The 25,271-nt window shown below is 36.1% G+C and overlaps 1 protein-coding gene across 4 annotated transcripts in view; it reads right to left on the reverse strand.

Annotated features, from left to right (window-relative positions):
- The window catches only part of XRCC5 (X-ray repair cross complementing 5), a 75,436-nt gene that overhangs the window by 46,440 nt on the left and 3,725 nt on the right, over positions 1–25,271 (reverse strand). For all 4 annotated transcript variants that reach the window (XR_010623058.1, XR_010623059.1, XM_065750474.1 and 1 more), the window contains exons 6-16: positions 24,336–24,524; positions 21,650–21,764; positions 19,847–19,985; positions 18,602–18,714; positions 15,365–15,427; positions 13,997–14,134; positions 12,572–12,662; positions 11,209–11,342; positions 8,901–9,097; positions 5,111–5,201; positions 3,585–3,654 (exon numbers count right to left, since the gene is read on the reverse strand). Coding sequence is in view for 2 of the 4 variants with exons in the window: in XM_065750474.1 (XP_065606546.1) it covers positions 3,585–3,654; positions 5,111–5,201; positions 8,901–9,097; positions 11,209–11,342; positions 12,572–12,662; positions 13,997–14,134; positions 15,365–15,427; positions 18,602–18,714; positions 19,847–19,985; positions 21,650–21,764; positions 24,336–24,524 (1,340 nt within the window). In the remaining 2 variants the exon portion in view is untranslated. The remainder of the gene's footprint in view (positions 1–3,584; positions 3,655–5,110; positions 5,202–8,900; positions 9,098–11,208; positions 11,343–12,571; positions 12,663–13,996; positions 14,135–15,364; positions 15,428–18,601; positions 18,715–19,846; positions 19,986–21,649; positions 21,765–24,335; positions 24,525–25,271) is intronic.

Raw genomic sequence — 25,271 nt, forward strand, 5'->3', positions numbered from 1 at the left:
AAGCAATACTCTGCAATATTCACAAAGATATCCAATAAGGTAAAAACACAGACAAGCAGCAAAGACATATGCCAATAAAAAGCAAAAATAAATACTAGTTTTTAAAAATTACATCTCTTCCTAGATACCTACACATTTCTACAGAAAAACTGTCAATAAAATACCCATTTTGTTCCAACTAGTGCATATTCCTTGCACTAGACAGAAAATACACCAAAATCTACATATGCAATTATTGACTCGCTTAACCTTATTCTTCCAGAAATGCCTAGGAATAAAGACACAGACAAACTTACTATAAGTATAAAAACTGGGAGTTGAAGGCAGCCTGTCTTTGAAATTTTTTTCTATTGCCCACAAACTGTATGGTTATCACTGCAGACTTATCTCTTCACAGCCAATCAGCAAGAATTTACAAAAGCTTATTTCAACTGCAGTGCTTCAGACATCGTGTTCTCAGACAAGAGTCCTGCAGGAAGCAATGAAATCTGGCATACAACTTCCACAGAAAACTTATAAACAAAACAGAATGCAAGTACACACATTTTCTCTTTTCACACCCTCCCATTAAGCTACCCTATCTTAGACAGGATTGCATGCAAGTACTATACCCTAAATCAGACACTATCAGCTCCCTAGAAATGTAGACATGAATGGAAATCCATTAACAGTTGCAAATGATGTAATGGTTGTCTTGTGGCTACTCCTCTGGCATAAGAAGATGGCAAGCAGTCACTGTATTTGAGTCTTCTCTGCAGCCAGAGCACTGAAGAAGCTCATTGTACAGCCTTGGGAATAAAGATTAGATTTTACTTAGGGTAACTAATCTATTTTATTTGCATTCATTGACAAAAATGTCAGAAGCTGTTATGAGAAGGCTGCTCTTTGTGATGACTGTGCACTTGTAACCTGCTCAAAACAAGACTTGCATAAAGTGATGTTTCTGCAGCAATGAATGCAAACAAGAAAGTAAATGTATCTGGAGAGGAAACATATTAGTTATAAGAACGTTCAACATTAGTCTACAAGTTGGCACCTTCACACACTACTGATCATGTGAACCATAGGTACATACCCACTGTAATAAACTACACAGATGTCAACAAAAAAATAAGTCAATTATTATTTCAGGACTCGAGCTGCCATTATCAGAAAACCTATCCCTAACACCCAAGACAATCTGAAACTTAGATTTTTTTTAAAAGAATGTATTTACATATTAGCAGGTCACCTCTTCCCAGGAACAAATACGTCACTTCTCTTGCTCTGGTCTGCTGTGGAACTCAGCATGCAGACAGGCACTGCAGGTGCTCAAGGCCAGTCTGGATGGGGCACTGGGAAACCCTATCAGGTAGGCAGCAACCCTGCCTATGGCGGGGGGTTGGAACTGGCTGATTTTTGAGGTGTCTTCCTACCCAAGCTATTATATGATTTTGTGATCCTAAGCTGCACATAAGGCTTCTGTGAATAGGAAAAATCCCAGTCACCAAATCCCAATAAGGCCACTGCTAGATGCATCAATAGTCATCTTCATTGATTAATATACCACCACTTGCTAGAGTTCATTACTATTATTTATTTTATCCCTCTGCCATACTTTCATTTTGATATCTTTTTTATTTTGCTAAGACACTTGCTGTGGAATGGAAAGGATGTGTGTCAGTAACTCATAGCTTAATTATAAACTGCCATTTTTTAATAGCTCTTCCTATTGCTACAATCACCCTAACCCACTTCCAAGCGAACAGCTGAAGTAAACATGTAGGCTCTACTCAGTCTGGAATTCTGTACTGGATCTTTTTATATCAGAAAGGAGAAAGACAGGGTGCAACCTAGTAGTTCTCTCATCTGCATTCTGACACAAAATGTTATTAATTTTTATCAATAAACTACTAGAACACCATAGGTTATCCTTTCCTGCAAAGACATTTTACATGTTCTAAGAGAGCAAAAGAACAATTTTCCTCATTAAATATGATATAAAGCTATTTTTAAGGAAAACCCTCACAGTCACTGAATGGTTTTAATACAGAATTTACTACTTACACAATGAGAATGCAATACAGCAAGCCATTATAAACGTGCCTGCAATATTTTACACATTCAGCTACCTCAAAGGCTCTAAAGCAGAAAAAAATGACTATGCAAAAGAGAAAAATAATATGCAGAGCTTGTTTTGATTTAGAGTGGCTTCTCTCATTCCTTTTACATGGGTGACTGCGCTACATTCTGTCTAGCTTTACCTTACAATTACAGAGCAGATCACACATAAAAGCAGATTGTTCAGAGTTTCAGAAGTCATCCCCTCGTGTACTGCAGTTATCTCCAGAACAGCTACCAATTGGGCATATATTAGCAGTCTTCACTTAAATGATCTTCAAGGGTAAACACTATACTTAGTTCTGCTTTAAAGCCTTCCTATACAATAAAACTAATTACCGTAACAAAGTAATCAATTGTTTCAGTTTCAGCATTCTTGTATCTTGTACAATGCTTTTTACTGCACCTCAATATATTTGAGACTTCAGAACACAATTCTCAACATTTTTTCCAATAAACAGAACTTCTATATCTAATACAAAATCCACATAAGTAGTTGGATAGCTGTCCAATAGTTCTGGAAATTCTCAAGAGAAATAGCCATGTAGGCTTTAAAAGACTATCAGAAATCAATATACTACTTAACACACTCTTCAAATCATGCCCAAAAGCTAGAGCTTACTTGAAATAGCCAGTATTTCTCTTCAAAACATGTGAAAATATTCCTTCAGAGAAAAAAAAAAAGACAAAAAAAGCTCCAGTACATTAGTGGTGACCAGGTAGGCAAACTTAATCTTGACACAACCTTCAAGTCACCATTCAAGAGGACGAAGGACCCCATTCATCTTGTGCAACCTTTTTAAGATGCCTTTGCACTACATACTTGATAATTACCTGGCATTTTCAGACTTAGAACATACCAGACCAATGAGACAGTAGCTGACCTGTGCTTTGTATTTTCTTCCTCCCCTCTGCATCACAACCCTGTTTTTTTTTGTGCTGTGATCAATTCAGTATATACAGAGCCTGCTCACAACATTTGAGGTGCTTGCTGGTTATTATAATACCACTTTACTAAATTTACCCGTGCTTTCTTTTTATCACTACAAACAGTAAGAAAATTATATTTGCTTATAAATATTTAGATTTCAGGCACTCAATTCTTACTTCTTCATAAAGCAAAGTAATTACATAACAGAAGACGGGTTTATCATGTAGTACCCATTCAACAAGCCTCCACTTCAAGCTAGAAAGATCATATAAAGCTGGATGAGAAGGTGATAAACAGCTTGAGTAAGGTAGACAGTGCCAAGAGATCTGTTAGAAAACAGAATTTGTTACTCAGATGCCTCAGTGTCACTATCCAGTGCCATCTTACACAAACAATGGTATCTAAAACAAGCCACATTCATCTTTATTTTAAGACATTGAAACTAGGCAGTATACTACTACAAAGCATCTCACAACACACCAGAAAATAGATCACAGTTACTGTGCCCTGAAGATGCTGGCAAATATAATTAAGATAGATAGAAGTCACTTACCATCTTTAAAGTCAGCATTTTTCTGCCTAACCAGAATTCGGAAGTCTTCTGCTGGGTTAACACTGCCAACCTACAAAAGGTATAAAAATGACAGAATTGTCTGCCAACATACACCTCTTTCCTCGTGGGGGCAACATAAAGCTTTACATTTCTATTTATTTTAATATAGAAGTTGTTCACTTCTTCACATGAAGATGCAAAAAGCCTGAATTTTACAGCACTAATGTGCAATAGCCCTAGCAAAGGTAAGTCATGGCATGTGCAAGATGAATTTACACTTATTCTACACTGCATTCTTATAAGCCAACTATATTCTCTGGGGTTTACAGGTCAGAAGCATAGTAGTTCAAGCTATCAGTTAGTTCAGCTTTGAGACCTTCTGCAGCACAGACCTCTCACGAATCTTGACAGACACTTAATGAGGAATGGGAGCTCCCAGGCATGGGGGTACAGAATCACTGACTTCCCAACCCAATAGGAAGCTCAAAATTAAAAGCTCATACTCAGTTCATCTACTCCTTCTGGACCAGCCTTAAAGCTGAAGCTCTGCATTTGCATACAAGTGCAGAAACCTTACAAAGGAACTAAAACCAGGTCAAATACCAAAGGTAACTGAAAAGTGGATACACTTTAATGTGTATCTAAAAAGTGGATAAACTTTAGTATGAAAAATTACAGTATTTACTATTTCCTTTCGGAAACCAAAACTCCTCTAATTTTATTTGAAATGTTTATGTTTAGCTGTCAACATAATTCTTAGATCTTTCAGTAATCTTACTTGGTCTCCTAGTGTTTCTTTTAAATCAAAGTGCCATTTTTCAGCTAATAGCAGAAACTCATTATTAAAAGTACAGAATATTGTGCACAGCTCCACACCTTTATTAAAACTCAATCATTTCTTACAAAAGTGTACTTTAAAGGGCAGCACATTTGAAAACAAGTGAAGTTATCTTCATTAATATTAAATTCACTTATCCTGTGAGATGAAAAAATCTAATAAAGTTATGATACAGGCTTTACCTACCCATTTACATGACACTTGAAATTAAGGTAGATACCTAGCTTAACAGTAAGACGAAGATACATTTATTATTTTAGTATCCCAACCAATGCAGAACAGAAGGCAGTTTCAAAAATCACAGAAAGACCTCTGCTTAAATACACAGAAGTAACTTTTATGTGGCAGAATATATGAAAGAAGAATAAAACTCAACTGCTGAACCACAGCTCTGTGATTCTGCTTTCTTCAGATCCACAGGCTTGCCTTGTATAGTTCTAAGTTTTGGGGGAGAATTTTGCCTTTAAACGTTCAAGGTTGATGGAAACTCATTCTAACACTGAACTAAAGGCAGAGAAAGTTTGCTTTACAATATTTAGCAGCATCATATCTACAGGAAGAAAAATTTCAGTCATGGCTATTTCAGCTAGAATCCCACGCTTTATCAGGGATTCTCTATATCGGCTACAAAACATTTAGAAAAACTGATCTTCCCTTTTGATAAGAAGAGTTTTAAAATTCTACTTACAGAGGTGACACTGCCTTCAGCAAGTCTCATGATGCTAAAACTATCTTCCTCATCTTCAATTTTTTGTCTCTTAGCACTGGGTCCATCTTCACTGCAACAATGAAGAGAACAAAACTTAAACACTAAACCATAGTTAACCTCCCTAAGCAGGGAGTTAGTAAATTCACAAAAATTACACTGCAGACTGGACAAAACCTTCGTTATACAACTGTTCCCAAATTAACAGTAAACAACACTTCATTTTTCATCATTTTCACAAAGCAAGACAGCGGAAACAGAAATCTAGAACATCACTGAGCAACCCATTTCCAGTGTCTCACCACGCACTCACAGTAAAGAATTTCTTCCCAATAATTAGTGTAAACCTGCCCTCTTCCAGTTTAAAACCATTTCCCCCTTGTCCTGTTGCTACCTACCCTTTTAAAAAGTTCCTCCATTCTCCATCAGTACACAAGGGCTTTACAAAATTGCACTCTGAACAGTTAAAACATGCTGGACAAACCCCAGCTAAGTAAGAATTCTCCTAGGACAACCTTAAGATATATCTAAAAATCCTTTCAAAAGATTATCTGTTATTTTTAAAGCATTATTTGTGGTCTCGGGCTATTAACTTTCTACCTTTGCCCTCACAAGTAGCACACCAAGTTGCACATTCAAAGCAGGAACTGAGGTGCCAAACTCACAAGAGTTTAGATTGTGTCTTGGCAACAGACTGAATCCAGATAATCATAAAAGAGAAAATAAATCAGACACCATGTATTGTGCTGTTTAACGTAACAGGCTACTGATACAGAAGAATCAATTTCAGTGTAAGAATGACTGAAAGCTACTCAATGATCTAAACAGCAGTATTTGCCTTCAAAGAATCTCAAAAATGAAACAAAGTTATTCCGAAAAATTCCAACATGGCAATGAAAAAAAGGAACTGTTTAAAAATGTGGGACAAAAACAGAGATGAAGGACTGGGCCCTGCTTTGCATCCTTCAAGGTTACAACTGATTTTAAAAGCTGCACTGCGTGCTGCTGAAGTACACAGATATTAGACAGAACTCATACTGACTTCTTTCTTCCTTTCTGTAGCAGTCCTGCCAGCTTTGCAATCAGTGTCCATCCCACTTTGTTTCTTCAGCCTTCTCCATTCTTTTACTTAATTTTGTCACTACTGAAATGAAAATCCATCTCCTCAGCAACTCCTGTCATCCATCATAACCTTACTTATCACTCCAGGTGAAGTGATGGCTTTGGATATGCCCTGGCACAAGGACAGCAGGACACCCTGTTTTGTTCCCAGCTCTGCTCTTTCTGGCTGACCTTGAACAAGTTGCTTTATCGTTTCGGACAGCCAATATCCCCTCTGTAAAATAGAGAAATTGCTCCTTATCTAACACTAGAGAGTTCAAAACCTCCACGTGAACACAAGCTCTTGCACGTCTTGAGATTGTTTGACCTCAAAAACTGCTTTGCAATCCATTGCAGTGTCTTGAAATCCTTCTTCTCCTGCAATATTTTTACTGATTCAAAATGCTTTCAGGTTGGATAGAGGAGGAGAATATAAATGACAATATGTAAGTGTCTAAGTCCTAATCTACAGCCATCATTAAGTAGAACAGTACAACAGAAACTAATGAATCCAAACCCATTTATACTAGCCAAGGATCTACTATTTAAAACCTGTTACTGATAATGCACTGATTAGCAGTATGAGGAACACAACAACTCTTAAGAATAATTATTTAAAGTACACAATTAGTTTAAAATATCTGGTTCTATATTTAGAGAGATACCTATCACTTTTTTCTGACCCCGTTTTGCATTATGTATCTCCAAAGTCAATCTATGAAGAAAAATACATTTTACTGAATTTATTTATTTATTTATTTTTAACTACATAGAATTTAAGAAGCAAAAGTAAAACAGACTGAAGCTGATTTACAATATTTATATTAAGATACCATGGCTAAATTTATGCTGCTGTAGTTCTGCTCACACCTTAAAAATTCAGCAGAGATTCATTGGGTCAGTATCACGATAGGTGATATCAAATGCAAGTGCTTGATTAGCACAACACTCTTTTAGAAAAGAAAGTAACTGTCAAGAGGGCTTCTACCCAACTTTTTCAAATATCTTCATTGCAAATTGTCTACACCCGATAGCTTTAGGAAGTTGAATGTTTCTGTTGTTTAACATTTTCCTTATCCTCCACTGTAGAGAACATTTTTCTCATTGAGTGATTTAATTGTGTAACTCAGCTTTTCCCAGACACAAAGATACAGTTACACAGTTGAGTACCTATCCTTCTGCTTACCTTATAGATCATTCTCTTTTTCCTAAATCATTTTAAATGTCCCATACCAATTTCTAACTCAATTCTTTTTATAGTTGCTTTCATCTTCCTTCTAAATCAAATCAGTTTTTAACTAATACAGCTTTCCTTCCTGCTTGTCAAATTGAAGCCTTTGGGGCAATGCATTTTTCAGCAACTACCAGTAACGTCACAGCTTTTTCTTCAAATTTCTTCCTAGCTTATTTGAGACTAAGTTTTATGGGCTTTTTCATTGTCTTAAAACTGTTTTTATAGTTTCCTCTACTTTTAAAAGACATAAATATATGTATATTTATAAACGTGAACAGAACACATAAGTGCAGAGAGCAAAGGTAACATAATGAGCACAAATTCACAGACAAGATGAGAAAGGCACACACAGTAGTGAACTAAAGCAAAAGCAATTCCTTCCTAGTCTGTATACAAAAGTGTGGTCACTACCCCAGAGCAGTCTGAGAAGACCAATGTCATATCTTCCCAAAGGTAACAAGCTGAGGAGGCTCTACACAGCCAAAAGCAAAGGACACGCATCAACTCAGCAGAGTCTTTGAGTAGCTCAGAAACACTGTTTCTTGAGCTGAGAGAACTCAGCTAAAAAAGGCAAAAGGATGGGAAAAAGCTGAGAACTCTCCAACATCCCAGAGGACCAGCCAGTTATATTATAGGCATTCAATACATTTGATTTTGAGCAAAATGGACTTGGCTGGAAAAATACTACCAATGCAGTACCAATTCAATTTTTCATACTTAAAGCATAAAGAACATCAACGCAGTATATGAACTAACAAGAGACGAGAATTTTAGCTTAAAAAATGCTGAGATGCTCCAGAAAGAGTCCACAACATTTTAAGACATCCACATTTACCCCACCACAGATAATAATTAAGCTTTATTTCTTTTGATTTGATATTCAAAATGAAGCTGGAAGACAGCTGAATAGAGCATGCTGGTAGGAATATTTATCCTTACAAGTAGTTTAAAGCTCTGAACCAAACCCTCTGATACTCCCATTCAAACTACCTTATAAATGTCAATAGGACAAACTCCTTGATCACTATGCAATCGAGCACTTGAAAGGGCTGCCCCAAGAGTTTCTGCAGTCTCCATCCTTGGATTTTCAAGACAGGATTGGATGGCGTCCTGTGTTACCTGTTTAGATCCCAGAGAATACCCTGCCTTGAGCAGCAGGTAGAACCAGAGATCTCCTGAGAGCCCTTCCAACCTGATGGATTCTATGATTTTGTGACAAGTATAGATCTGCAGACTGAATCCCAGTATGTCTTGTCCAACAGCAGTAAGAAGAGCACTACTCTCAGAACCCCCCAGACATGCTGAGTTACCACAATGTTCTACATGCATCAGTATTTTTTCAGTTTAAAACTCCTTACACAAAATGACTGAGCCCGCTACATTCAGCATGAGAAATTTAAAGTGCAAAGAACTTTTTAACAAAATCTTCCAACTTACTCATCTTTAAAGATATCTTGAGCAGTCTTCTCCTCTTTTTTCTTGCCAGCATCCTTTAGAGGGAAAAGTGCCTTTACTTTTTCAAGTGGAGCCTTGCACCTTTCTTTCACCACACAGGGCACCTCCAGCATTTCCAAAAGGTGTTGTTCAATTGGTGGCAATGGATCATTGGGGTGAAAAGCCTTATGCTGCAAACACTGCAAGAAACAATTTAAGGAAAGAAACCCTTCAGGCTATGTATTTTTAATGTAATATGCTCATACAGCATATACCTAACATCAAATGATGAATACACATTATCTTCCATATTGAAGAAAGTACCTGCATACCGATGAGAAATATTCTAGGTCACAAGTGGACTGAATGTCATGTGATCAGATAATGAAACTAAATAAAAATAAAATAAAAAATAATAAAATAATGAAACTAAATGAGAATACTGATGATGTTATAAGTGCTATGAAAAATGTTATGAAAATCCCAGGAATAAAACTGTCATCAGCATGTATTCAACTTCCTAAATTCAACTTACCTTTAAAATGTTATTTCTTTTTAAAGAAAAAAAAGTCACATGAGAGAAGAGTCTAAACTAGAGAGCAAGGCATACAACTCAGTCTTGCATTCAAGTTATTTTCACAGTTTCTTGTCTCTCAAAGGAAATATTTCTTCTTGGTCAAAAAAAACTTTTGCATGTGTAACAAGAAACTTTAACTTGTTTGAGAACACAGAGCAAGAGAAAAGTTGAAAATGCACAGGTGAGGCACTGAACACAAGTATCAGCTGTGAAAGAGTAATGGAATACAGAGGCCTTACAGAAGAGCATAAAAGTTGGAACAGATGGCAGGAGCCACAGAGAGGGCTCTTGGGCATCCCTGTGTATCTAGCTATACACACAGATACCAATACATGCTAACGCATGCATAGAAATACACGGGAGAATCTTTTTCCCAAGTGCACTGCACTGGGTGAATTAGATGCAAGTGTAGAGGTAAATAACCAGTAAACTAGGACAACAGGAGAGATCTGTTCCCTTCTTTACAGTCAGACACAACCTTAATTTAAAAAACAAAACAAACTTCTATTTATGCCAAAAAGCTGCCATTAAAAAGCATCCAGAGCATATGCTGCACATCAATACTGATGTGCTTTCATGTTGCCATTAAGATTCCAATCCATATTAGAGCATACTTTCAAAAAGAGGCAGTGGTACAAGGCTACTGATTTGGAAACGCTTGCAGTGATTTAAAGCATAATCATTTTGAAAGATTAAAAATGTTGCTGGAAAATGCAATAATGGCTCCTATGAGACAATAACAACATAAACAACAAAACAAGAAAACCCACAGATGATCTGACAATATTAAAACAGTATTAGTCAACTGAAATACACTCACAAAACAAAAATAAAACCCAAAAACCAAAAAATTGTTAGCATCTTTTCAGGCTTTTGCATCTGAAATCTCTATCAGTGTAGCTGCAAGAGCTAAGCAGCCTTTAGCCACAGCTATCACTTATTCCTGTTTTTCAGAGTAGAATATGCCTTCTGAAACCTGACATAGCAGACACCCTCAGAACCAAGGTGTAAAACCAAGATGAAGTAGAATCAATTTAAGCTGAAACCTTTTTTCTTTGAAAACTTGAATTCCAAGGCATAATTAAGATTCTCATCCTCAAAGATGCAAAGAAAATGTTCATGATATGAAAGGAATGCAAATCAGAACGTAGACAGCTTGAAACAATAAGTTCAAGAAGTGTGAACTGTTCTCCTTGCCCATAAAATGTATTAACTCACACAACCCAATGTAGTATTTTAAATATCAACCATGTTAGTCATTTACTACTGATCAAGCTTACCTCAGACTGATCTGTTCTGGAATCCCTGCTAGATGAAACAACTCTGCTCAAGATTTGATTAGCTAATGGTGAACTAAAGCCCTCTAGGTTTTCAGTACATTGTCCAAAAGCTTAAGACTGAGTTTTTGTCTGCATGATCATCATCCTAATACAGCACTGAGACTCCCAAGCAAGTTTTCACTTGATTCATCTGGGTACCTCTGAGTTTCAGTGATGCTGTTGCAGAATTTTCAGCACAGGTGTAATTCCCCTTTTTTCCTAGACACCAGAAATTTTAGGAATAAAAGTTATATCAATGACAATACAGAAATCACCAGCTACTCTATACTTAAATACAAAAGCATTTATATTGGACTCTTAACCATGCAGATCTTTCCAGTTTGAATGAGACAGAAAAACAAAAAGTTTGAAGAAAAGAATGTATTTTAAGATGGCAGAGAATTTATGACCTCACCTGATATAACCTTTGAAAATGAGGGTTTGGGATTTTGCTGGGCTTAAACAGGTCCTCAAAAGTTTCTCCATCATCATCTTCATAAACCAAGTTCATAGAATCAATCAAGGAGTCAACGGCAGATAACTGATCCGCTAAGGCAGCAGTTAAGTAACAAAGAAGGAATAAATGCACTTGCAGATGGATGCATTTCTTGAAACAATTTACAAATGAAGAGTCTCTTCAGAATGTGAAACTTTGACCAAGTCATTAAATGCTACAGAATACACTGCATGCATAAGAAATTCCCAAAATGAATATGAGCAGTAGACAGTAATAAAAACTGCTTTGTTTAAGGACTACAATGCGAAGTCATAAAGCTTATAGGGTTTTGTTTGGTTGGTTTTTGTGTTCCTTCTTTCTTTGGGAAACCTCAATTACTGCTTGCCTTTCTGCTTCCGTTTTTCTTTTTAAAGTTGTTTTCATTTGCAACAGAAGGTTTATAGGACACTTAGAAAATGAAAAGTTCCTCTGAAAAACTAAACTAAGTAATAAAAATTTTAAAAGTTAGGATTGCAAATTAACTCAGTTCACAATAATCAACCATTGCTTTGCTAAGACAGGTTTGAGATTTGTTCTCAAAACTGCTGGTTACAGGCAAGTAAATAGAAACTGCTTCAGAAACAACCCAGTCATGCTATAAAACCCTGATGTGTAGGTGCCCACTCAATGGATCACGCAACAAATTGAAGTCAGAGTGGATTTCAAACTGCATCCCTCTTTACTCATTGCTGTGGAATTCACAGAACACTGAGACAAGCTTTGCATGGTTGCACGTTGTATAGTTCTTCAAAGATGCTCCTCGTTTGAACCTGGACACAAGGGCATACTTAAAAAAATATAACTGTACAGAAAATATAGTTCAGATAGCGACTGCAGGACCAGCTTGTTTAGAGTGATTCCTCTACTCTAATCCAAGCTAACTCATCACATATTGCAGATCCCACACAATTTGATCATTTAGTCTCACAAACAAATGCTCAAAGATCTAGGGTTATGGAGGACTAACTCTCAAATGTCTGCCACAGAAATCCTGTGAGGCTAATAATCATAAAATCTGAGCCAGAATTCATTCAACAAGACAGCTTTGAAGGACTGTCCACAAACCCCTCAGGTCTCCTCAGCCTGCAACTGAACTGCTGTAGTTTAGACACCCATTTCACGCTTCAGGGTGACAACACAAACTTACTTCAAAAGGGCTGCTGTAGAGAGAAAAGCATATACTTTCATCAGAAAGACAACTATTCCAGCTATTTCAGAGTGTCTTAAAAAAAGAGCACTAGAGTACGTGTCCACACAACTGCCCAAGAAAGGATTATCTTACCTGAAGGAGTGCACTTTCTATTGTTTTTCAAGGATGAAAACATGTACTGTCTTACATCTTCCATGTATGGTAGCTGCACATAGAAGAGACACTGAGAAAAAAAGAAAGAGGAAAAATCCAAAAAGAAAGAACTGAGCATGAAATTAGAAAAATATAAAGTATCCCAAAGTGATCCATTAGGGCAATAAAAACATGTAAGTAAAATTTTAAAAATCTATGATGTATGTAAAAATAAACCAGTCGAATACATATAGAGCAACATTATTTAAAGTATAAAACACAGGATTATTTCAGAATGCAATGATGGCTACTCTTATCTTTCTACAGGCTGAATAAAGACCCCCGAGGTCATCCAATATCCTTTTCATGCAGAGTTCCACCCAGTCAAGCTTTAAATACTTCATACACTGGAGCTTTGGGAGGTTTTATCAAAGCTCACTGTGTTTCAAAGTAAAAAGTTGTTTTTTTTTCCCCTAACATTCTCATGCTAATTTTCCCATTATTCAAATACCTCCTCCAGTGTATACTACCCTAAATAACTCCTTTCCATCCTTTATGTTTATAGCCTTCATAAGCCTGAAGACTTATGTCCGCCCCCACCTTAGTCATTGCTTAGCCATGCTATATATATTTAGCTCTCAGTCGTCTCTCAAGAAAGATCAGTGGAAACATACATAGCAAAAATTCTAACAAGGTATGTTGTTTTGGATCTTTCAAAACTTAGAAAAAAAATTAAATTTGATGTGTATGTACTTTTTTTAATTAAAGAAAATGACTAGAACTTCTATCTTTTCATAGTCTTTTTAAGTAGATAAATTATTGTCTTCCTTGTATAACTCCACCTGAATTTAAGCAGCAGTTTTAGTGCTGTTAGCTCCTCCCCTCAATCCCATGACTTGGAATCCTAATGACACCTGAGTACCCGGAAATGTCAACTACACATCAAAAATTTGCATTACTAAGCAACCTGGAGATAAACGTGCAGTTAGAGGAAGGAATCTAATGCAACTTTGAATGGTACTCTGAGAGGTAGTTAAAAACACAGCAAGAAAACAGTGGTAAGTTGTCTAAATATCTGAACACATCTCTTCTAGTTATCAACAGACTGATATTTCAAGAATAACAAAATGAAATTACTATGTTATTAAAACACAGATCAATTTTATTCAAATCTCTAATACACAGAATACAAACAGAAACATGTAGAAAAGTATTAAACAGAGAAATACGACTAAGACACTTACTTAAAACTATTTGTTACCTCTGTGTCTCAAGTCTTAGTATTATTTCATAAAAACACTACTGGTTTCCCTGCTATTATATAACCCTGCAAATTTACATGGTTCAATTATAATCATTTATTAATCAGTATTTTTAAAGCAACTATAAATAATCTCTCTAAAAAAAGGTTAAGATGAAAGTTACCTCATATGCATCCTTAATGTATGGAAAAGCGACACCAATTTGTGGGTTACATCTTCTATCATAAGCATAACGCACTATAGCTACTACATTCAACTCATCCAATGCTTGAACAAGGGCAGAAAAAGCAACTGCTGCATTCTAGAAAGAAAATAAATCATACAAGTTCTGATTAGCCTGCTGAAATATACCTTCCATGGAGAATTCAACAGCACTTTCAACTACAACTCCACATTCACAAAACTTTCAAAATTTTCACATTAAAAAATAAAAAGAAACAAAGTTCAAATCCATCATGAGTGGGTTCATTCAAACCTGAGCATAAGCTTTAGATTCAGCATGTACCACCTTTTACACTATGCATGAAAAGCTCTCAGAAACGTTATGAGTCAAATGGAGAAAAGTCAGACCCTTGAAGGAATACATAAAAAGATCTATGCTGATGCTTTTACTTCTCATATTTAAAATAATCTGGAGGTCTGTTCTAAACAGTAGAGTGGTCTGTGTGAAAATGAACTAGTCACCAACTCCAAGTTCCCCATGGCCTTGCACAAACATAATATTTGCCAGCTTCTCATTATTCATGAGACAGTATTCATTTGAGGTCTAATCAAACTACTCTTCATTTCAATGGACAATGATACGAGACTAAAAGCTGCATTAAGAATGCTTCTGTTTTATCAACACAGAAAGAAAGAACAATTTCAAGCACCAGTGCTTTCTTTTCTACTCCATGGCAAATAGGCCAAGGCAGCCAATGGCATCCTGGCTTGTATCAGAAACAGCGTAGTCAGTAGGAACAGGGAGGTGTGTGGTGAGGCTGCATCTTGAGTACTGCATCCAATTTTGGGCCCCTCACCATAGGAAAGACACTGAGATTCTGGAGTGCGTCCAAAGAAGGGAGACAAAACTGGTGAGGGGATTGGAGCAAAAGTCTTATGTGGAGTGGCTGGGGGAACTCGGACTGTTCAGTCTATAGAAAAGAAGGCTCAGTGGAGACCCCACTGCCCTATTCAACTACCTGAAAGGAGACTATTGTGAGACAAGGGTCAGCCTCTTCTCCCAATTAACTAGTGATAGGACAGGAGGGATTGGTTTCAAGTTGCACCAGGAGAGGTTCAAGGTGGATATTAGGAAAAACAGCTTCTCCAAAAGAGTAGTCAGGCACAGGAACAGGCTGACCAGGGAGATGGGTGATTCACCACTCCTGGAAGAGTTCCAGAAACATGCAGACATGTTGTCCAATAAAGCATGTCCGTCAATATCATTAGTAGTAGGTAGATGGTTGGACAAGATTATCTTAAGAGGTTTTTTTCCAACATTATTGATTTTATGGAATCGCCTTCAATATTAAACTTGAGTTCACCTCACCTCGTCATCTTTTGCTGCAAAGACCTTGAGAACCTGGTTTCCCATGAAACAGTGCCTCTGGATCTACAGATCGAAACAGAGGTTAGCACGATGGAAAACAACAGTTGTTAACATACCTAGACCAATTAAATTATTGAACAACCAAAACATTACTCAAGTGAGAAGCCAAAGAACCTAATCACTGTGCATAAAAGTTAAGGCTTTGTGTAAGTTTCCATTTGTCAATCACTGTAGATATCCAGTTATATTCCAGAAGACACTCCCATATCCTACCTATCGACAGGCAGGAATAAAAGGCCATGGTACCTGCAGTTATTGTGAGTCTGGATAACATGCAATCATTCAATAGTCAGTGTGGAAAGCCACAGTAGTTAAAAAAACACCTGAACTTCACTGGCACACCGCTACATCTATGCTATTAAAATTTTACTAGCAAAAATAAATGAAAAAGAAACTGAAGAAAGTCACACCCTTAACTAATAAAGCTAGTTTAAGAGCATCCTGTAGTATTTACAACTGTACAGACAAAGCAGCAATTCCGTTAGCAGAGTTTATGCTGTTCGTGAACAGGGTTGGCTGAAAAAAAGAAGTGTCATCACTGGGCACTGCTCCAATAACTGGAACTGCAGAGGCTGAGACACACCCAGAGAAACACTGCAATAACGGAACAGCCGTCAAAGACTGCGTATTACACTAGTGAAAACAACCTCTCCTTGTTAAAGAAAATCTCACCAAATTATTTTAAACCTCCAACCTACATGGAGTTTCATTATTTAGCAAATTAGCATAATACTGTTGAAGTTGGTGACAACTTAGACCACAGCAGATCTGTTTAACGTATTACAGCACAATTCTTGAACTCAAATTACTCTGCCTTCAATTATTCTCTGCCCTTCTGTCTTAAAAGGCTCAGGCACTTGCATGTTCCATATAAATATCTGAAGCCTGCATCATTGTATCTTTTTTGTTTGATAAAGAAATGGGTCCTTTGTAATATTTTCAACTATTATTTCTTGATTTACACACTATTGCTTATAAATTAAAAATCAAAGTTTAAGCGGCCTCTGATCTTTTTTTCCTGAGGGATGTGAATAACTAAGAAAATAATATGAGGTGGTTCTATTCCTTCTTTAATTATGAATTCAGAGTTGCTCCAGTTTCTCTAGTTACATTATCTTTTTTTCCAAACATTTTCTTTTTTGTTTTGTTTTAAATGAAATGAAATTAAAATAAAACATACATTTGAATAGCATTAGTAACACGACTCCAAACAATAATGTTCAGGAGAGAAAACATAAGAAAATCAAATGTCTTGAAAATTCCACTTGTAATTGAAAACCTCCTGATATCATCTGCACAATGTAATTTTAATCCTGTAACCCTCCTAAATAATTCCATTCTGCAGAGGTACATTCAACTTAAATACTGACAGTTCTAGTTACAGGATCAGAGCATATATTATTTAAGATGCAATTCCATTCCTGTTTGTTATGAAAAAAATTCAAAAGCAATACATGTTTTGTGCATTGAAAAATATTAAAACTTATTAATTTCTTAGGGCAGGTTCATGTGACCCAAAAAATACTCCTGCAACGAATTAAATGGATGCAGTATTACCACACTATCTGACCAACAGGAGAAAAAAAACAAACAAAAGGACCACTCACTTAAAGGAGCATGACACTTATCATCTGCTGCCAAGTCAGTTTCTCTTTTCAATAAAAGAGAGATCACAAGGTGAAACAGAAGGCCAGTTTCCAGCTAAGAAAACACCACACGGTACAATACATCTTAAAATGAAGATAGTTAAGACTCAGCTGTAAACTACTAAGATGTGAGAAAGATGCAAAAAATCTCACTCGGGAAACTTGTCTAAACTCAGGGTTTCAATATCAGATCCAGTTTCTGGTACTGCATTTAGCAGCTCCCAGTATCTCACTGCCCCAGCCAATTTAGGATGTACAAGCATGAAGTTTTTCCTTAACAAATCACATTCAGTGCATTAATTACTGTGTTGGGTTTTTTTTAACGCTATTTTAAATTCTGAACGTCCTTAAGGAACAGCCAGGTTACAGGTCTCATTTAGATGGATTCTCATTTCAATTTATCAGTGTAACTTCCCGGGTTTCTCAGTTAATACGCTTCGGATCATACGCTGCAACACTCTAACAATATCTCTTGTAGTACACAGGGTTCTCTTAAAACTGGGAGACAGTTTCTACAGGTACTTCCTGTATTTCACTGGCACCTTTCCTTCTTGAGAAAGCTAATGATCGCTCAGTCTTTTATCAAGGTTTCATTCTGTACAGGCAGTGAGACTTTTCAAAAAGGAGTAAGGGGGCTAAAAACTTCCAGAACAGAAGGCAGAGCTACCTTACAGCACTGAGTGTGAAAAAGACTGTGTGCTGTGAACTCTTAAACAGAGTAAAGTTTCAATTGCCCTGTGCAATATCCTGGAAAAGAAAGCAAAGGCTGCTTAGAACTTCTGGGAATTACTGGCACTCGCACTCTTGTGCATTCTTGTCATGTACTGCATTTCAAAAAGGGTTCGGTAAGCCTTTACCTAAGTTTTTCCAGATAAAACGGGTGTACCTGTAGCATTAATATTGTCAAATAACTGCATATATTCACAAACATTCAGGATCTCGCCAGGGTATGGAAAGCTTTTGAATGATGCTGCTTTCATCTTAATTCTGTGAACTCTGCTACACTTAAATTTTATTACAGAAACCAGAAGAAAGACACAATTCATAATCTAATTCTCATGAAAATGAGAACACAGCTCTCAGTCTTTCTTCAACATTTCTGTAACATTAAGGGAGAGGCTTCCTGTGTTTAAACATTACAGAAACTCACTCCCCGCTAGACAAAGCCCAGGAAAGCTTCTGATTTATCTGAACAGAAGATAAATTAATCTTCTCTTGTAGATCAGGGATCTCTATATAAATCAGTAAGATGAAACTAAAACTACAGATAACCTGTAATCACCTTGTGGAAACTTGAGATCAGCAGCTCTTGCTTTACTAGAAGAAAGAATGGTCGTATTTGTTGAAGTCTCTCCTTCACAAGACTATGTACAGACTCTTAGTAGATGTGAGCAGTATGCTCCTCTACAGTTGACTGCAGGTGCCCCATTCCCAGTTCTGGGACTGAGTACAGTACCACAACTTCAACAAATTCGAACTGAAATCAACTGTCTGTAATAATCCAGCAGGTTGAATAAGCTGAGTACTGTACCTGAGAGGATCTGCTGAATCCCAAAACAGAAAAACATTTTCCTTCAGTTTTGTATTTCATTTGCTCTTCATCTTCTTTGGAAAAAGGAACTATATCACTCCCATAGCGAAACCCTGGAAAACAAGAGAGAAGCATCTGGTAAGCATATGGGCCTACAATTCTATCACTGAAATTAGCTCTCTGAATATTTTAACAACGCATGCATACCCCACAGCTACACTCCACACGCTCATCAAATTACTTTCTCTGTTAACAAAAAAGCACACACCCTACAGAATCATTTTGTACTTCATGAACAGCAGCTGCACTCCTTGTAGATCATTTTACATAACATAACTGCCCTTGTAGAGAGCAGAAAAGAAAATAAAGAAACTTAACGTCTTGCCTAACACAGTTGTGCTCAGAGAATAGATTTAACAAATACACAACACTCCCTACAAATGTAATGAAGAAAACTAAGCATACCATAAATCATAAGAAGGAAATGACATCACAAGGGATACTACAATTCAAAGAGATAAAATTTTTAAAAAAGCACAACATGTCCACATTTTTAAGTTATTTTATTCACTTAACAGCAAATTCTACATAGCTGAATAGCTCTGCCCTTTTTAGTTAATACACTTGTCCCACTTATGTGTCACTCAAATCGCAATCTAGAAAGAAAGATTTATTCAGTAACTAAATCTAGAATCACAAAAATATCAGTGTTTAGCAGCTTAATTTCATTTTTTTTAAAAGTAGATTATTTCATCCTGCCTCGGGGACCCTTAGTGCTCTCAGGGATTTAACGCACTTTGAAAGAAACACTCTATATGCCACTGCTCACTATATCACACCTCTTGTGGAATTTGAAGTTAAGCTATAGAATTGTTTTATATTTCATCCTGCAGAATATGTAGAACAGTTTTTATCTAGGAAATAAAAAAAAGAATGCTATGAAAATATTCATTATATCAGTACCACTGGAGATTTGAAAAATGGCAAGGTAATACCACTACAAACTACAAAACTGAATTGTTTAGGAAGCTGTAGTCCCCTTCAATTTCCACCTAGTGATATTATTACTATTCTTCCTACTACTAGGAAGAATTTTTAGAATATGCAAACACAGATGGCTTACAGAGTTTGCATTTTAAAATCACATTTAAACTTCCAACTAAATCAACTAAGCAATTTTTAGTTGTATAAGAATACAGGCATTATCTCTGGTCTGGCTCTGGAATGTACACAAAGAAGTCATACCTTGAATAGTATCATCTTTCTGAACCTCTGTCTCATCATCATCATTCAAACAGTAAACGGTTTCTCTTTGCACATCTTCTTTTTTGAGGGTTTTAGCATCCACAACTGTCCAAATTTTTTTCACCCTCTCTTCTGTAAGCTTTATACCCAAATTTAAAGAAAAGGAGCACAATGTTTCAACTGGATCCAGAATGTTTACCATAACATGAACAGAATTCTTACACCAAGTTCTAGGTTATTTCTCCAGTAAAAGAGAGCCAAAACATACAACCCTGACAGCTACCTCACTGCTTTCAGCACGTCATTTCATCCTTATGAGAGCTGTCATTCAACTTAATCACACAGACTGCATACTTGCTGTGGTAATTTGTTAAAAATATAGGCTAGGTTATTTGTGGAAGAGATGCAGCTTGCTATTCATTTTACTTCCTCTACCTATTCATGCATGCTTGACAAAGCATTAAGGTATATTTTAAAGATAAAAGACAACATTCATTCAAGCTTGTCTGCCCAAGTTAGACATCACATTACTACAGGGCTTTTTATTTATTTATTTAATGTTGCTATATGTTACTATAGCTTCCCCAAAAAGCAGAAGATACAAGCTGCACCACAGGACTGGGAAGAGAAAGAAGGAAAAAGTATATAAATGCAATCAACAAACATATCCTGGCTACAGGGAAAGAAATATGCTTTCTTTTCTTCTCTACTTCTTTGAAACCAATGGTAAACTTAATAAATGAAAAGAAAAATGTATAACTAGGTGGAAAACAGAAAAAAAAAAAAAGAATGCACTATGTCAGTAGATAGAACACATTTCTAGCTCCGCTCCAGCTGCTATACGACCTCAGGCTAGCCACTTGGTTCATGTTGTACACTCACAAGGTTAATTTATTATGTATGTAAATATCTTTGGGAAGAGATTCTTACTGTGGGTTCATACAGGCTATGGAAGAATATCCCCATCAAAAAATATTTATAAGTATTAAAAAAAAATAGGCAGCAGAGAGCTCTTTTAAGTCCACAGGCACCTTTCAAAAATCAGATATATTTCAACTTCTTAATATGCATTGACACCTTAGAATATTGGTCAGTCTCTCATTCTTGGGTTCTAATAACCAATCAACCAACTAGACTGGTTGATTCTGATTGAACTCTCACTAGATTCATCAATACCACCATGCTATATAGTAACTTAATTCTTCAGTTATTGAAATTTTGCACATTTTTTGTGTTTAAATATACTTCTTCTTGACAACATGTAAAGGACCAAAAGAAAATACAATGGATACAGTCTGCATATAAGCTCTGTCCAACAGTATAAAGCAAACAAGTTGAAAACACATCTTTTTGAAACGTGAAATAATAATAGATGCAACTTGAAATAATAACCAGTGTTCCACTGACGTTTCACTGATAATCAAATGGAAAGCTTCACATAAGTGCAGCATTCTTACTCAAGTTCATAAACTTCAATACCACTGTATCACAGCATAGATGGTAATTATTTTTATTTCTGTGTATCAAGAATTTTTGTTAATGTGTATAACATGATAAAATTGAGAGCTGCTGTGGGAACCACACCTTCAGATGTACTGACTCATACACAAAATCTCTGCCATTATTTTTTGGATGCTTTTTCAGTTTTTTTAATTTTATTATATTTCTTGTGGTGTTCTTGTTCTTACTGGTTTTGGTGGTTTGTGGTGGGTTTTTTTTTTTTTAACCTTTAAGGATAACAATTTGTACCTGCAACCAACTGGTTGCCAACACACAATAAAACATACAATTTTATGGACTTACACATTTGTAGGCCACAATCCTTATAGACAAATTGGAGCCAATAGTTAACTGGCAGGGCCAAGCTACAGGTCTTCTTTCTATTTTCTTGAACATAGCAAGACGTTCCAGGCTTTCTCTAAACAAAGAAATGAAGAAGACAATAATGAACTCTTTGGTGAACTGTAATAAAATATTACAGAGAACACACTTTCTTCAGGGAGATGCAGAAGCCCAATTGTTTCAGCTTAAATGGCATGAAGCATTAGAAAATAAACTCTATGAATAATCTTGTCATTAACCATTGTCAGTAAAGGGAAGGAACAAAAGAGGTGGTAAAGTAGATTATTCCCATCTTGAGTCTTCATTATAGTGTGACATTAGGGCATAAAGACACTACTATAGGTCTTACGAGGAAACTACACAATTGCTTATTAAGCACTTTACATTTCTCTATGCTCAGTCAATTAAGGCATGTAGTTAGCTGAACAACCTAAATTAGAAAAGGCTTCTCCAAGTGGTGAAATGTTTTCTGCAGTGGAAGCAAAGAAATAAATAATCCAGCTTCAATTAACGTGACTTTGTTTGTGTGGTAATTAACTTTTGACTTTTTTTTTTTTTAATACAGTGCTAATGAACTCATTCTTTTCAGAGCATTCAGTTAGAATGAAACAAGTTACTTCAAATATTTCTAGCCTAAACAGCATATGTGCAAGTTCATAAAAGACAAGAAAGGGAATTTTAATGATCTTATCCCAAAAAGTGTTTATTCAAATGCACAAATTCAAGCAATGGAGTCCAAAATTTAAAAGCTGGAAATAAAGCGGTCTATAATACATTATCATGAAATCAAGAAGGCTTAACTATTGCACTTTGGAATGGTTTCCAGCTAATGCAAACTCTATTAGCTATGTTGCTATAAAATTCCAGTGCCCAAGTGCTCAGAAAATGTTGCTTTTATTGCATAGTTACACAACCTCCCCTTTTTCACATCATAATGAAACTCAGGACGTACCTCTGTTGATTAAAAGAGTTTGTCTAGCAGAAATTAATGTCAACTCTTAAAAACGCTAATACAGGATTTCACTTGTTATTCTGCTTCTCAACTTTCTTAGGAGCAGCAGCTTGTTTTTTGTTTGTTCATTGTGTTTGTTTTGTGTTTTGTTGCAGCTGTTTACTTTTTTTAAACTCTAACAGAAGTATGATAAAAGGAGAAAATACACTGAACTTCCATAATGAGATAAACATTAGATTCCCTTTTCCCTGGAGAAAAGAAGGGAGGGAAGCAAAATACCTTTTCTAGCAAAAAGGACGTCAATGTAAGATTTTTAAAAAGAATTTATGACTACATCATTAAAACTACTCAACAAACATTCAAAGAGGAATGTGAAAACCAAATACCTGGAAGCACCAAATACCTAAACATGTAATTTAAACTCAATTTGAATTAATTCTTTCAATTTCTCATATTTACAGAATATTATCCCTATTATCAAGGGTTATTCAGTCACTAAAACACTAGTAAATGCACACTGTTTTAAAACTGTTTTGTCTCCTCTGCTCTTCAGTCATTACTACCCAAAAAAACAGAAGCAGAAGGACCTCTTGGCTGATAACCTGAATATCAAACCCTATAACAGCAGAAGAAAATTACCTCACTTACTTTCCTTGCATTACTAATTTAGAAGTAATTTTTTTTTACCAGCAGAGATAATGAACATTGGAAAACAAAGAATGTGTCTGAACTGGTAAATTATCCTAACAGACTTGCACAGCTGACTTCATAAAGCTTGATAAGCAACTTAACTGCATCTAAAACCTCACATATTCTTTAACAACTAAAGCTTAAATCCATTAGCCAAATGCCTATTACTCAAAGATTTTGGATTACCCTTCAAAGCACAGCACAAATACAGCCTGTGATAAAACATACACATAAAGAAGGGGCCAAGCCAGCACAGTAGCTTCATGCATATGGATTATTCTGGAAGATAAATGGCCCCCAAAAAGATACTGCTATTCTGTGCAGTCTTTTGATGCAAAAAAAAAAAAAAAAAAAAAAAAAGGCCTGTTTGTTTTCTTTGGTTTTTTTTCCACCCTGTAGGCTGAGGCAGCTCTACAGAGTACTATGGATTATAGAGATATGTGTATGAATACACATTTCAGCACTAATTCATACTACCACACAAATTACAGTTTAACTGGCTGCTGTTACTCAAACCAGATCAGTAGGACAGAATGAGGGAAGGAAACTTCACAAGTAAAACAATAAATAAGAAACAACATTAATCAAAAGGTTTAGTTTGACAAACTAGTGAGTTACAAGAGGTCTCAAACCAATAAACAAAGGTTATCATTAAAAGCAAAATGTTCTATCTGTAGCACATCACGATTCCAGCTCTTCCAGAAACATCCTTTAAAGATCTCATTTAGAGGAATATTCCCTCAAAAATGCTCCAACAATGAGAATGGCAGAAAACATTTTTTTCTTTAAATTCAGATTTATTAGAAACAAACAAATATTTCTCCACCAAAATCCACAAGCTTTTCTACCTATATTAAAAATACTAAGGTTTGAAAGGGATGGAAGCTACAAAATTATAAAAACTACTGTCTTTGGTGAAACAGTTAAGTGACTGTCTAATTCATTTAATCTTTTGGGGGAAGAAGTCAAAGTAAATTAAAAGCACCGAGGATTAATCAAGTTTACCTGAAAGTGTAAATTTCTTCCAGTCCTCCTTCCTCATCCAAAGTATGCATCAACTTCTTCACCACATCAACGCCTTTCTTCTGCTGTGCAGTTAACCCCTTTCTTGGGAATGAGTCTTGGTGCAACTGCAAGTGTTTGCCAGCACTTGTATCTCCACGTCCATCAGCACTATCCACTGGAAATGGCAAACTAAGAACACAAGCAAGAGATAGCTTTCTTCTGAATTACAATAATCAACCACAACAGAAACTGTATCAAGGTTCACATTTTCTATGCACAGAAGGCTGCATGGATTGCAAAACACATGAATATACTTCAGGCCTAACTGGCATTGGTCATGGCTTGAATAGAGTGCTGCAGGTATTCTGGGCATCGTACTTCAGACTGCCTGTGGTAGGGAGTAAAGACAATGCAGGTTTAAAAAAAAAAAAGATCATTATTTTCCTTCACTCTTTCCTGTTTAGTTTTGATGTAATCTTTGCTTTGGATCCACAAATGGTTTCAATGAATTTATTAAGTTCACAATATTGCTCCTGAATGAATGTTCAATACAGGTGAAAATATTAAAAATTGTTAGAAATAAAACTGTGATTTAAATTTGTTCCATAAAATTATTTGTTACCAGCAGCTATTGTTAACATACACACAAAGTTTTGCTTTTAAAAAAAAATCTCCTATCAGAAGGCCTATATTGTGCTCTTTTACCACCATGTGCAACAGCAAATACAGCACTACCACTGACTCCTCACACCAATGTCCACATCAGTACCAAAACAACCAAGGAATTCTTGTTTTCACACTGAAGACATAGTCACAGAATGGTCTGAGTTGGAAGGGATCTTATGATCATCTAGTTACAGCCCCTATGCTATAGGCAGGGATATCTCCCTCTAGACCAGGTTGCTCAGAGCCCCATCCAGACTGGTCTTGAATGCT

Source organism: Cyrtonyx montezumae, unplaced genomic scaffold (assembly GCF_038088225.1).
Source record: "Cyrtonyx montezumae isolate F1298 unplaced genomic scaffold, pur_monq_1.0 scaffold_7, whole genome shotgun sequence".
NCBI lineage: Eukaryota > Metazoa > Chordata > Aves > Galliformes > Odontophoridae > Cyrtonyx > Cyrtonyx montezumae.